Source organism: Mesoplodon bidens (assembly GCF_964165515.1).
Source record: "Mesoplodon bidens genome assembly, chromosome: 4".
Taxonomy (NCBI): Eukaryota; Metazoa; Chordata; class Mammalia; order Artiodactyla; family Ziphiidae; genus Mesoplodon; species Mesoplodon bidens.
This window is the reverse complement of record NC_138160.1, coordinates 84,720,659-84,733,971: the sequence shown is the minus strand read 5'-3', so window position 1 is coordinate 84,733,971 and position 13,313 is coordinate 84,720,659. Positions and strand designations below refer to the sequence as shown.

Below are 13,313 nucleotides of genomic sequence, written 5' to 3'. Positions count from 1 at the left end.
GTTCTGGCTTTGAAGATCTATAATGTATTTTCCTATGGGGAACACCTCATGAAAGTTCATCCTCAGATGGCCCCAAGGCTACTGTACACATTTTACAATTCACATAATAGCCATTTCAGACAGTCCACTTGAAGATTAGTTTCAAGGGAACAAAGTACAACTCTCATTACCATCACTTTCTCTCCAAAATCAACGTCTCAAAGCGGAAAAACAAGGGACGGGGGCAAATCCATGAATAATTTGCCAATCACATGTCTTCCCTAAACAGTTAACTGTCTGTCATAAGGGATGTTTAAATTAAAACCACCTAGATGAAAACAGATGGCGCTTTGTCACATTTTCTATCTGATTTAAAGGCTCAGCTGGGGAAGGAGCTGTCATTTAAGAGCCCTCTTATTCTATAATATAGACAACAGGACTGAGGTTCCTCCCTCCCTCCCTCTCTCTTTCCCTTCTTTCCTTCTCTCATCCACTCCTACTTTCATTCCTTCCTATCCATCTACTTGTCTGACAGGTAAAATCTTACATTCCCCAATGCTGATTCTGAGTGCAGTCGATTTATAGCATGAACCAGCAGGTATATAAACAGTCTGTTGAGTGGAGCGGAATTAAGCATCCAGCCACAGACAGAAAGCCAATACTCTACAAATGGGACCACATGGCATTGGGAGCCATCGACATCTGCATGCAACTCCTTAACTACTATTACTCATAGGTTTCTCCAGATACAGTTTGTAAGCTTGTCTCTCAGTGGCTCACCGGTTTGTTTCTGCATTAGGCATTATAAATGCATTTTTAGAAACTGACAGTAAAAGATTAATATGCTCATAACCATCAAAGAGAACCTTTCACTGATTTCCAATAGCTGCCCTTCCTTCAACTGCCCACCCCTCCACACCATCCAATTAGTACTTACTCACGAAGGCTTCCTCATCCATTGGCAAATGCACTGACATGCAGAAGTACGTATCAGACTATGAAAGAAAGAAAGATACAAAATATGAATTAAACTGCTGCTAGTAAAGAAGAAATAACTTGTAAAAGCATGGGCTCTATGACTGAAAAAGAACTACTGGTCCAGTGAGGTGAAGTATGCCAAATGCTGGGTGCCAGGTTAATGGAAGGGCTAAGCCTAGAACTTAGGTTCCCTAAACATTTTTCTATGTTTCTTTCCTAAACAACGTCAAATCCTATTTATAAAGCCAATTATCATGAGTAATATTTCTAGTACTGTCACAGTTAAAAGGCAACATTTTAAATGCTTCTATATAAAGTAAAACAATTCAATGCATTTGACTTTAAAATGGTAGGAGTTCGTTTTGACCATCTTTACTATTTGCATAATTAAATATTTAATTTCTTGAATCACTTTACAACTTCCCAAAATATTAATTAAAAAGATACAATGGGGACTTCCCTGGTGGCGCAATGGTTAAGAATCTGCCTGCCAATGCAGGGGACATGAGTTCTATCCCTGGTCCGGGAAGATCTCACATGCCATGGAGCAACTAAGTCCATGTGCCGCAACTACTGACCCTGTGCTCTAGAGCCAGTGAGCCACAACTACTGAGCCCGTGTGCCATAACTACTGAAGCCCGCGCGCCTAGAGCCCGTGCTCCACAACAAGAGAAGCCACCGCAATGAGAAGCCAGTGCACCGCAATGAAGGATAGCCCCCGCTCGCCACGACTAGAGAAAGCCCACGCGCAGCAATGAAGATGTAACGCAGCCAAAAAAATTAATTAATTAAAAAAAGATACAATGAATAAAAGTTGGTTTTAAAATATATTATATTTGGTTGTTCTCCCTTTATGATTTTTTAAAGATTTTTTTTGATGTGGACCTTTTTTTTTTAAAGTCTTTATTGAATTTGTTACAATATTGCTTTTGCTTTATATTTTGGTTTTTTGGCCCTGAGCCCTGAGGCATGTAGGAACTTAGCTCCCTGACCACAGACCAAACCCATATCCCCTGCACTGGAAAGCAAAGTCTTAACCACTGGACCCCCAGGGAAGTCCTTGCTTTCCCTTACTTTAAAATTTTTATGTAGTGCATTGAAGAAATCGACATTAACTCATTATTCTTTCTTTTCCAGTTATTAGTCTCTTATCTAAATTGCCATTTTCTACTATCAAATACACTAACATCAAGAATTTTTAGTGATAAAAATTGCAAATTAAGGAGAATGGGCATCTGTTGATCTATGTATTACACTTCCTTAATGGAAATCCATATGTAGTGAAGTATGTGCTATGATTTATAATATATCCAATACAAACAGAGACTAAACTCATTTAATAATTCATACTTCATGGATTATTACTGCACAGTGGTGGAATCAAGAGACTCCACAAACATGGATAGAGATAATCTGGGTTTCTCTAAACCTACTGGTCAGCACCAAAAATTGTGAAATTTGTACTTCTTTTTTCATTTCTGTGTTGGCTAGGAAGCAAGGAGATTCAAATACACATCAAAGAAGTATCTTAAAATTTAAAAAATTACAGAAATATGATTCAGTCTTTATTACTACCTTTATATATACCATTTCTTCTACTGGAACAAATTGTTTCATTTCTTAAAAGGCTTTATAATTATTTAGATTCACTCTTATTTTGATAAGGAGGAAACAGGCTGGGAAATGTTGAAGGTTGCACAGCAAGAAGGTTAAGCCACATAAATGCTGGAGATGTGACCTCTGTATCCAAAACCCAATATATTGGGTTTGGAAATATATTGGCAAAATACTGCTTAAAGATCTTACCATCATGTACAAGATTGCTCATAAATATTTTTCCAACCTCTGAATTACTAACGTTATAAAACAGACTTACTCTGTTCTAATAGAAATAAGAAATTCAAGATTCCCTTCTAGTTGAACATCCTGAGCTATGAGTAATTCGGGACTGAAAGATATTTAGTGGCAGACTATAGCTGCTGCTGCTACTAATACTACTTCTAGCCAACAGTTATTGAATTCTTATTATGAGCCAGCCATGGTTCTCAATGTTATATAGGTATTGTATCATTTAATAACAAAAACAATCCAATATAGACCCAACAGTATCCATAGATACTATTACTAACTCCTTTAAAGACAGTAAGAGTAAAAATTAGCATTTGTTGAGAGCTTACTATGTGTAAGCACTGCTCTAAGTGTTGTACATGTATTAACTCCTTTAATTTTTAAAACACATTCCCATGACACAGGTACTATTATTATCCCCATTTTATAGATGAGGAAACTGAGGCAAACCAAGATTAAGTAGTTTTACTATTCATTCTGGCCAAAACCTGGTAATAGGTGGATAGGCTTCTGAACCCATCTTAGTGCAGTTACTTTAGAAAGCTGGCAATTGTAAATCTTTTCTCTGCCTCTTTGAGTTGTAAATCTTCTATCCAGAACTGTCTTCTCACATCAAGGAGATAGTTCTCAGCCAGTGGATGTCCTGCTCTAACTTACATCACTGCCTCCTGTCATAAAGATAGGAGAAGTTTGTTTTTCCTCTGGATAACTGCCAATCAACAAACCCAGATGGCCTAGTCACATGGACTAACCCCTCCAATCCCCCTCAGTACCTTTCCCTTAGCACAGCTCAGGCTTTAAAATAAGGTCTCCTGCTTTTTTTTTCCAGCAAAGTTGAATTCAGTTCATGCTGGAGCTCCTTCCTTATTTGCAATAGTTTTTATTGAAAAAAATCTGTCCTTCCCACTTTAACTAGTGACCACCTGCACTAACAAGTGTAGGAGCTGGGATCTGAACACAGGCAGTCTGCCTAATGCAGCACAGATCACTCAAAGCAATATGAACAATTAATGACTTAGAAGCAAATATGAAACAAAAGTAAATTTAAAGTAGCTAAGCATATATTTAAAACAAGAAATGATCCAAAGGAGCCAAAGGTTGCAATGAAATGCAAACCAAACAAGTTCTTTTAAATTTGTACTTATAATTTTGGGGTTTTATTTTATCTCTGATTTTATTATAAGCCACCTCAAGTTATTTTTGGAATAGAGAAGTGATGGGCATAAATAGGTATGCCAAATTCAACAAGTTTGTTCTTTTGATTAAAAAAAACCTAAGCATAATAATGGTTACATACACAGAATAAAGAAAACTACTTTTTATACTCAGAATTGACCAGAACCGTATTATAATTCTTTTTTTTTACAATTCTTGCTCTTATCATCAGCTGCATAATTTTAAATGGCAGAACAACTTGGGAATGTCTTTCTTCTATAGATTTATATTTCTTGGCTTATAACTTCTCTAATGATAAGAATGTGTTCAGATTTCAAATGTTTCGGTCCTATTCTGTTAAAGCCAGTTTAAAAAAAAAAAGAGAAGAGATGACATAGATCCTCCACAGAATAAAGAGTATCCTACAAAATTATTTTTGGAGAGTCTATATTAGACATTGCATCAGTGGTCTACCATGCACCATCATGCTCTGATTTAGGATTTTACTTATGCCCCACTTTCAAGATAAAGAATAATTCTGTTAGAAAAAAAGAAGCTAAAACTCTTCTTTTTAAAAAATGAGCACATTAAAAAATACAGTGTGTATCAGATCAATAATTAGCCTTCAGCTGAAAGCTCTGAAGACCACAGTGCAATAGAACAAAGAATAGCAAAAAGTAATTTATTCTTTCTCTGCAACTATAAAAGGTATCAGTGATTTTGTTCTCAAGTATTCTGGTACCATACTTTGGTTTCTAGAATTAAGTTGAAAGCTCAAGTTCTTTGGAAAGAAGATACGTTCCTAAGGTCATTTACATGGTTCGATGGGAAAAGCCAAATCTCCAAGGTCTGCCTCCCTTAAGCGGTCTGAGTAGAAGTAAGCACACTTTTGTGTTGCTTCATTTTCTTCTCACAATTATGCTGTGAGTAGGTCTAATAGGCACTGCAACTGTTTTATAGAAATGCAAACTTTCACAGAAAGGTTACTGATCCACGTAAGGCCAAGTAGTTAGTGTCAGAACTAGGATTAAAAGTCTTCAGGTTTAAAAAATAAACAAATGGGACCTAATGAAATGGAAAAGCTTTTGCACAGCAAAGGAAACCATAAACAAGATGAAAAGACAACCCTCAGAATGGGAGAAAATACTTGCAAATGAAGCAACTGACAAGGATTAATCCCCAAAATATATGAGCAGCTCATGCAGCTCAATATCAAGAAAACAAACAACCAATCCAAAAATGGGCAGAAGACCTAAATAGACATTTCTCCAAAGAAGACATACAGACTGCCAACAAACACATGAAAAGATGCTCAACATCACTAATTATCAGAGAAATGCAAATCAAAACCACAATGAGGTATCACCTCACACCGGTCAGAATGGCCATCATCAAAAAATCTATAAACAATAAATGCTGGAGAGGGTGTGGAGAAAAGGGAACCCTCTTGCACTGTTGGTGGGAATGTAAATTGATACAGCCACTATGGAGAACAGTATTGAGGTTCCTTAAAAAACTAAAAATAGAACTACCATATGACCCAGCAATCCCACTACTGGGCATATACCCTGAGAAAACCATAATTCAAAAAGAGTCATGTACCAAAATGTTCATTGCAGCTCTATTTACAATAGCCAGGACATGGAAGCAACCTAAGTGTCCATCGACAGATGAGTGGATAAAGAAGACGAGGCATATATATACAATGGAATATTACTCAGGCATAAAAAGAAACAAAATTGAGCTATCTGTAATGAGGTGGATGGACCTAGAGTCTGTCATACAGAGTGAAGTAAGTCAGAAAGAGAAAAACAAATACCGTATGCTAACACACATATATGGGATCTAAAAAAAACCTGATGAACCTAGTGGCTGGGCAGGAATAAAGACGCAGACTTCTCTATGCAGACATAGAGAACGGACTTGAGGACACAGAGCGGGAAGGGGAAGCTGGGACGAAGTGAGAGAGTAGCGTTGACATATACACTACCAAACGTAAAACAGATAGCTAGTGGGAAGCTGCTGCATAGCACAGGGAGATCAACTCGATGCTTTGTGATGACCTAGAGGGGTGGGATAGGGAGGGTGGGAGGGAAGCTCAGGAGGGAGGGGATATGGGGATATATGTATACATATAGCTGATTCACTTTGTTGTACAGCAGAAACTACCACAACATTGTAAAGCAATTATACTTCAATAAAGATGTAAAAAAAAAAAAAAGTCAAGCTTATGCCTTCCAGATGATTAGAAATAATTACGTATCTTTCTTGCCACTTTCTTGCCATTAAGTTTTAATCCAGTTAAACTGTGATTCTGGCGAGTCTTTCAACCTTCGTACCTCTGTTTTTTTAACTATGAGACTAAGTCCTATACTTTAAGTAAAATTTAAGACTCTTCATAAGTAAATGAATAACTTTTTTTTATAAGATATGTAATTTGTTCAAGAATGGAGTAGACAATGCCTTTGCCAAACTATTATAAGCTCATTACAGCATGGGGAGAAAAAGATTATTTAGGTGATTACAAAATACTGTTTTATCAGTACAGGTTAATTTCTATAGCAGGTCACCAAGAATGGACAGTACTTTTAATTCCATACTGTAAGCAGCAGTCAGTTTAAGAATTTAAGACTATACTAACATGTAATCACACAGTTAACTACAACCGACTCTTTGATGAGAAACTTTTTTTTTAAATTAGCTGTCAAACATGGAAGAACTTTAAATGCATATTTAAAAAAATGTATTTATTTATTTATGGCTGTGTTGGGTCTTCGTTTCTGTGCATGGGCTTTCTCTAGTTGTGGCAAGCGGGAGCCACTCTTCATCGTGGTGCACAAGCCTCTCAGTATCGTGGCCTCTGTTGTTGCAGAGCACAGGCTCCAGACGTGCAGGCTCAGTAATTGTGGCTCACGGGCCCAGTTGCTCCGCAGCATGTGGGATCTTCCCAGACCAGGGCTCGAACCCGTGTCCCCTGCACTGGCAGGCAGATTCTCAACCACTGCGCCACCACGGAAGCCCAGAGAAGCTTTTTTTTTTTTTTGCGGTACACGGGCCTCTCACTGTTGTGGTCTCTCCCATTGCAGAGCACAGGCTCTGGACGCACAGGCTCAGCGGCCATGGCTCACGGGTCCAGCCACTCCGCGGCATGTGGGATCTTCCCGGACTGGGGCACGAACCCGTGTCCCCTGCATCGGCAGGCGGACTCTCAACCACTGCGCCACCAGGGAAGCCCGAGAAACTTTTTTTTTAAAGCAAACACTTGTGAGGCAACAACATTAAGAAAATTGGGGGCTTCCCTGGTGGCACAGTGGTAGAGAGTCCGCCTGCCAATGCAGGGGACACAGGTTCGTGCCCCGGTCCGGGAAGAACCCGCATGCTGCGGAGCGGCTGGGCCTGTGAGCCATAAAAAAAAAAAAAAAAAAAGAAAATTGGAACAATACATCTCTTAAAGTAATAAAATCATTACATCACCGATATAAATAACCGACTGTGTTTTTCTTTTCTTCAGGATGAACACCAAGAACACTATTTAACAATATCCTGATTAGGTAAATATGATCCCACAACCTCTATCATTCAACAATCAAAAACATTCAACTGATTTAAACATACGATCAGTACTTAGCATATAATACCCTGTAAAAGCGAGAACATTTACCGTGCCTTCTAACTTCATTCTAGAAGCTTCCCATCATAATTATTTATCATGGTAACATCACGAGGTAGGTATTATAGACACTACTTTAAAGATGGAAAAACTGAAGTTCAAGAAGGTAAGTAACTTGTGATTAAAAAAAAATTCTCAAAACTGATGAAATGGAATTTGAACCCAGTTCACTAAAGCAGTTCTCTTTCCACTATAGAAGGATAGCTATTTATTTTTCACATCTCTCTAATATTTGAAAAGAAAATGTCAGTTCTTAGACACAATTTTAATTGTTTATTTGATTAATGGGATAAATAAAGGAATCAAAGGCATAAAATTTAACAAGAAGTTTTAGTCCAAGTCCTCTAAATTTTCAAGGGCACCTGAGAACATTTCATGACAGCTTGTTGACAAACTGCAGTGAACCAGACTAGAGACACAGCTACTTAATTTGGTCATCATTTTGTTTCTGCAAGGTAGAGCAATTTGAAAACGTACACATAATTCAGATCAATGTTTCTCTCTAACACTCTCTAACATTCTGAAGACACAAATACAGCACCTAATTGCCCATTATAATAGGTTCTTCATTTGAACACACTGTCCTAGAAAGGATGCTTCTATAATTCAATCTAAACTGCCAGGGCAATCTTTCACAATTTTCCATATATCATCATCATGAATCTTCTTTTTCTCTCTGTGGGAAGAACACCGTATCTGAGCTTGGTGCCAGGCGACTGTCTGTAAAATACTGCAGATTCAAACTGCTAACATAAGGCTCAGATGTACAAAAAGGGAGAAATAATGTGAATCTACATAGCCATGTCTCTCCTTGCTATCTCTTACGGCACATCAGCCAAATCTGAATTAAGAGGGATATGATATTGCTGATGCCTCTTTACTGCTGCTTACTGGAAACTATCCAAGAAAAGCACATTTTCCTGACAAAAGAAGATAGTGTGGTAAAAATGAAAAAAACTCACTTATTACTAAAGAACTCCTATTATATTCTATTATTACCCATTTTAAGCCGAGTTCTCATGTAGACAATAGTGTTCAGTAATACTCTGCTTACATTATTTAAGAAAAAAGTGTTCTTTATTTTGATTTAGTCATTTGTGAGACAGAGATGCAGTGGATTCTATGGAACAAGTAGTTAATAAAATTGAATCCTTATTTAAATTAATATGGGACAGACAAAACCATCTATATACTATTACACATAAAAACTGTTCACATAAAACCAGTAGTTTTTGTTTTGGGAAACCAGAGGTACCATTCAGATTCTAGTATTGAGCACTATGATTAGATCCTGGCTGGATAATATCCTCACTGTCCTTTTATTGTTCAGGCTTAAAGAGTCCCTGCAGACTACCTTTCTTAAGGAGACTATACAATGTGGTGACACAAACAGATGTAGAAACAGACAACACAATCCAGTTTTACCTGAATATGGCCCTTTTGCTTGTATCTGTGGCTATCTGCAAGTTGGTTGTTCTCTGTAAATAGGCCATAACCCATAGAAATGTTATATTGTGTATTAGGTCTCTGGTAACTTTTCTCAGTCATCCTTTGTTAAATAGCCAAAGCAGGGCAACCATCTCATGGTGGCAATAGTGACTTTGTGCCTTAGAGTAGTTACCCAAAAAGTAGGTAGTAACCTTTCTCCTAACCCAGACCATGCAGTTTAAATCTGATCTAGACAAACCACAAAGGATCCATCAAGCCCTACATTTTCACACAGTACCACTTAGGGTTCAAATAACTTGAATTCTGCAAAGAAGTAGAGGAAACCTCAGGGACTGACAGTAGTACTGCCAGACCAAGAAGAGAAAAGTACAGAAAGTGATCAGGTCTCTGACAAGAATTTTGGTTACTGGAGGAAGGAAGCATTTGGAAAATTACTTTTCAAAGTTTTCTTTTAACTGATCCAGATAGATAATAGAATCAAATTGCTATTTCCCAAAGTAATTTTAATACATGCATAGTAATTTATACTCATTCAGTGGTGTTTGTACTTTCAACATTTTCCTAGAATAAAAGGAAGCTAGGGCAAAAGAAAACTATACCAAAGCATGCACGATTTTTGGCAGTGAAAAATTCAGGTTTAAAAAATCTATCTATCGGGCTTCCCTGGTGGTGCAGTGGTTGAGAGTCCGCCTGCCGAGGCAGGGGACACGGGTTCGTGCCCCGGGCCGGGAAGATCTCACATGCCGCGGAGTAGCTGGGCCCGTGAGCCACGGCCGCTGAGCCTGCGCGTCTGGAGCCTGTGCTCCTCAACGGGAAAGGCCACAACAGGGAGAGGCCCGCCTACCACACACACACACACACACACAATCTACCTCTCTTACACCAGAATTTAAAGACACTTAATTACAGATAAAATTCCTTAAACTGTCACTTTTGGATGTAGTCTGTTCTAATTTTCCTTTTCCTATTGTCTTTCTCTTACCATATAAATAAAAGATATGTTGCCTATTTATATTTATTAGGCTCTGGCAGAATAATTAGACCTTATGTTAAACCATTCCTAACCGACTAAAAAAGAGTTTTCCAAAATGCTTTACTCTGTTCCTTACCATTAAACTACACTCCATCCTCACCAACTTTTCAGATGTTTACCCCAACCTACAAAGTAATCTTGTTGTAATAATGTCTGCTAGCATCCTAAGCATTTAGAACAATATCTGGCGCATACTGAAAGCTCTATAAATATTTGTTGAATTTTGCATGTACCTTCCTCTTTTGCTGGCAATAAACTCACAGTTTAAGAAAGGCTTAACTGAAACCTGTATTATAGATGCCACCTAATTAGGGTTTTATACAGCATCACTTTTTCATATGAAGTTTATCCTTCAGTTGATTCATCCCAGAATCCCATTTGCATTTTTAAACTATAATCACCCTGGGCTGATGATGACAAGATTCTCAATGCCAAGTAGTTCAAATGAAAGCTACTTTCCTGGCAAGAGCTTTTCTTTGGGAATTACAAATCTGTGCAAGCAAATGATGAAGGAAAAAATATTGTGGTGAGGGAACATCTGACTTAGAGCTCTCACACACTTTCATTTAAGAGGAAACAAAAAGGAGCATATTAATAATGGTCTATAATTAATCGCCTATGCACAACAGGTGGTGACAATGGCAGGTTCTTCCTTGGCTTCCTGGTTATAGGGGGAGTTACATGAGGGGAAACTACTGTTCTGAACAGGGGTTGCTGTTGACCTACACCACTCATCTTCCCCAAACTTAAGCCAGTGGTTTATGCTTTTCATAAGTTTCCCTTAATATGAAAGCAGTCAATTTTCTGAACCTTTTGCTAACATTAACTGCTCCACCCATGTTTCTCTCCTTTAGCACAGATGATTGGAAACTGACTCTATCCAACCTGTCTGGAGATGCTGTCGAACAAAAAAAGCCTCCACAGGGCTTCCCTGGTGGCGCAGTGGTTGAGAGTCCGCCTGCCAATGCAGGGGGTGCGGGTTCGTGCCCCGGTCCGGGGGGATCCCACGTGCCGCGGGGCGGCTGGGCCTGTGGGCCATGGCCGCTGGGCCTGTGCGTCCAGGGCCTGTGCTCCACGGCAGGAGAGGCCGTAGCAGTGAGAGGCCCGCGTACCGCAAAAAAAAAAAAAAAAAAAAACAGCCTCCACAATCACTACCCCCAAACATCATATTTCTTGCTAACTGGCTACATTTGATTTGGGGACAAAATAGCATTGTGGAAGAGAAGCTCTAGACTTGAATGGGTCTGTCAGCTCATTTATTGATTGAGTTGTATTCTATTCTCTTAAAGTTTAAAATGAACCATCCAATACCAAAGTGGTATACACAATTTCTGTTCTTTCTGGGCCTGTTCTCATATATCTTGCCATAGTTATCCCATTAATATTTGCCTACCTTTAAATCTCTTTTAATGCCTATGTAGAAATCCATTCTTCCTTCCATCTACTCATGCATCCAAGAAACATATACGTTAAGCAACTCCCAGGAACCAAACACTGTGCTAAGCTCATAAAACTGAGCAGAAGTACACATGGTCTCAGTCCTCACAGAGTTAGAAGCTACTAGCATAACAAATAATCACACAAATAAGTATTAAATGTTTTCTGTTTTAAATGATACATGGGAGAAGTACAGGTTACCACAAGAGCCAGTAATTCAAAGGAAATGATCTTCAGTGAAGGGAGTTGGCAATTGTTTTAGGCATGGGAAATAGCATTTTCAAAGGCCCTGTAATTGGAGAGAGCTAGGTGTGATTGAGAAAAAGACCAGTACATACAGAAAGGGGGAACATGTTTTAAATTAGACTGGAAAAGTAGATGTGGCACACAATGAAGGACTTCATTTATAGTCCATGTTAAGGACTTTGGTTGTTTTGTTTTTCATGAGAACAACAGAAAGCCAATGAAAACTTTTTGTAGGAAACTGACATGGAGGCTAGAATTAATTAGATGAGGCCAATAAAAAGTCACGTAGCTGTTCAGAAAAGTGATGATAGTAGCTTGAAAATGAGTGATGGTGGTAGAGAAGGAAAAAAGAGGACAGATTCTGGAGACATTTAAAAGATAAAATAGACATGACTTGGGAGTGGATTTGAATAGAAGGTAAGGCAGCAGTGCTGAGGATGATTCCTAGATTTCTGGTTTGCATAGCTGAATATATTCATGGTAGCATTCACTGAGACATAAAACACAAGAGAAGGGCTTCCCTGGTGGTGCACTGATTGAGAGTCTGCCTGCCAACGCAGGGGACACGGGTTCGCGCCCTGGTCTGGGAAGATCCCACATGCCGTGGAGCGGCTGGGCCCATGAACCATGGCCGCTGAGCCTGCGCATCTGGAGCCTGTGCTCCGTAACACAAGAGGACCAGATTTGAAGATGATGAATTTGTCATTGGACATATTAAGTTTAAGAAGCCTTTGAAAAACCTACATGTAAATATCAAATGAGCAGCTGGGTCAAACAGAGTTTGAAGGAAAGGTTGGCCAAGAGATATAAATTCATGTCACATGAAAGCTGGGCAGTGGGTATGGAAGAGGCTGCTTTGTGAGAGTAGAGAGTAAAACAGAAAAGAGAAAGGCCAGAGTTGTGAAGCAGTCAGCCAAAGAGAGAGCAGCCAGAGAGTTTACAGAAAAAAACCACAAAAGTGTTACATCATAGAAGCCTAAGGAAGAGAATGTTTCAAGGAGGGAGCAGCTGACAATGTCACTAATCAAAATCCATATGTTAACAGTGTTCTACTGGGGATGGCACTGTAAACACTACCATCTGGGCATCGACTTTCTTGTGTGTTAGTATTCCTGATTTATTTAAGGAGCCCAGTTCTTCCCCGCTGCTCCCCCTTAAGGACTATGACCGTGGAGACTCTGGCCTCACGACCCAAGCCTTCTCATAGCTCCAGCCACACTCACTATCCGAGTTACTCACAGCCCCTGTAGAGCTGACCTCTACACTGCCTCCCAGTAAAGGAATGCCTGCAGCAACAGTATACAGCAGAGTCACCACAGACTTCCCCCACCAGCTCTTCAGTGACGGTCACAGAGCATAGGGTGACTTGGGAAATAGGAAAGAAGAACACCAACAGAAAAAACAAAGATTTAGAAGGCTGATAAAAAAAGATGGGCCAATAAGTCAGTTTTTAAAATTCCAAATATTCAAAATAAAACAATATAAGGAAAAAGTATTTGAAGAAATACTGGTATTATA

General features: G+C 39.0%; 1 protein-coding gene across 14 annotated transcripts in view; it reads right to left on the bottom strand.

The window, feature by feature from the left end:
* Nucleotides 1-13,313, bottom strand: part of PAM (peptidylglycine alpha-amidating monooxygenase) — a 303,779-nt gene that overhangs the window by 121,864 nt on the left and 168,602 nt on the right. For all 14 annotated transcript variants that reach the window (XM_081233252.1, XM_081233262.1, XM_081233263.1 and 11 more), the window contains one exon: nt 917-974. In XM_081233252.1, coding sequence (XP_081089378.1) covers nt 917-974 — 58 coding nt within the window. The remainder of the gene's footprint in view (nt 1-916; nt 975-13,313) is intronic.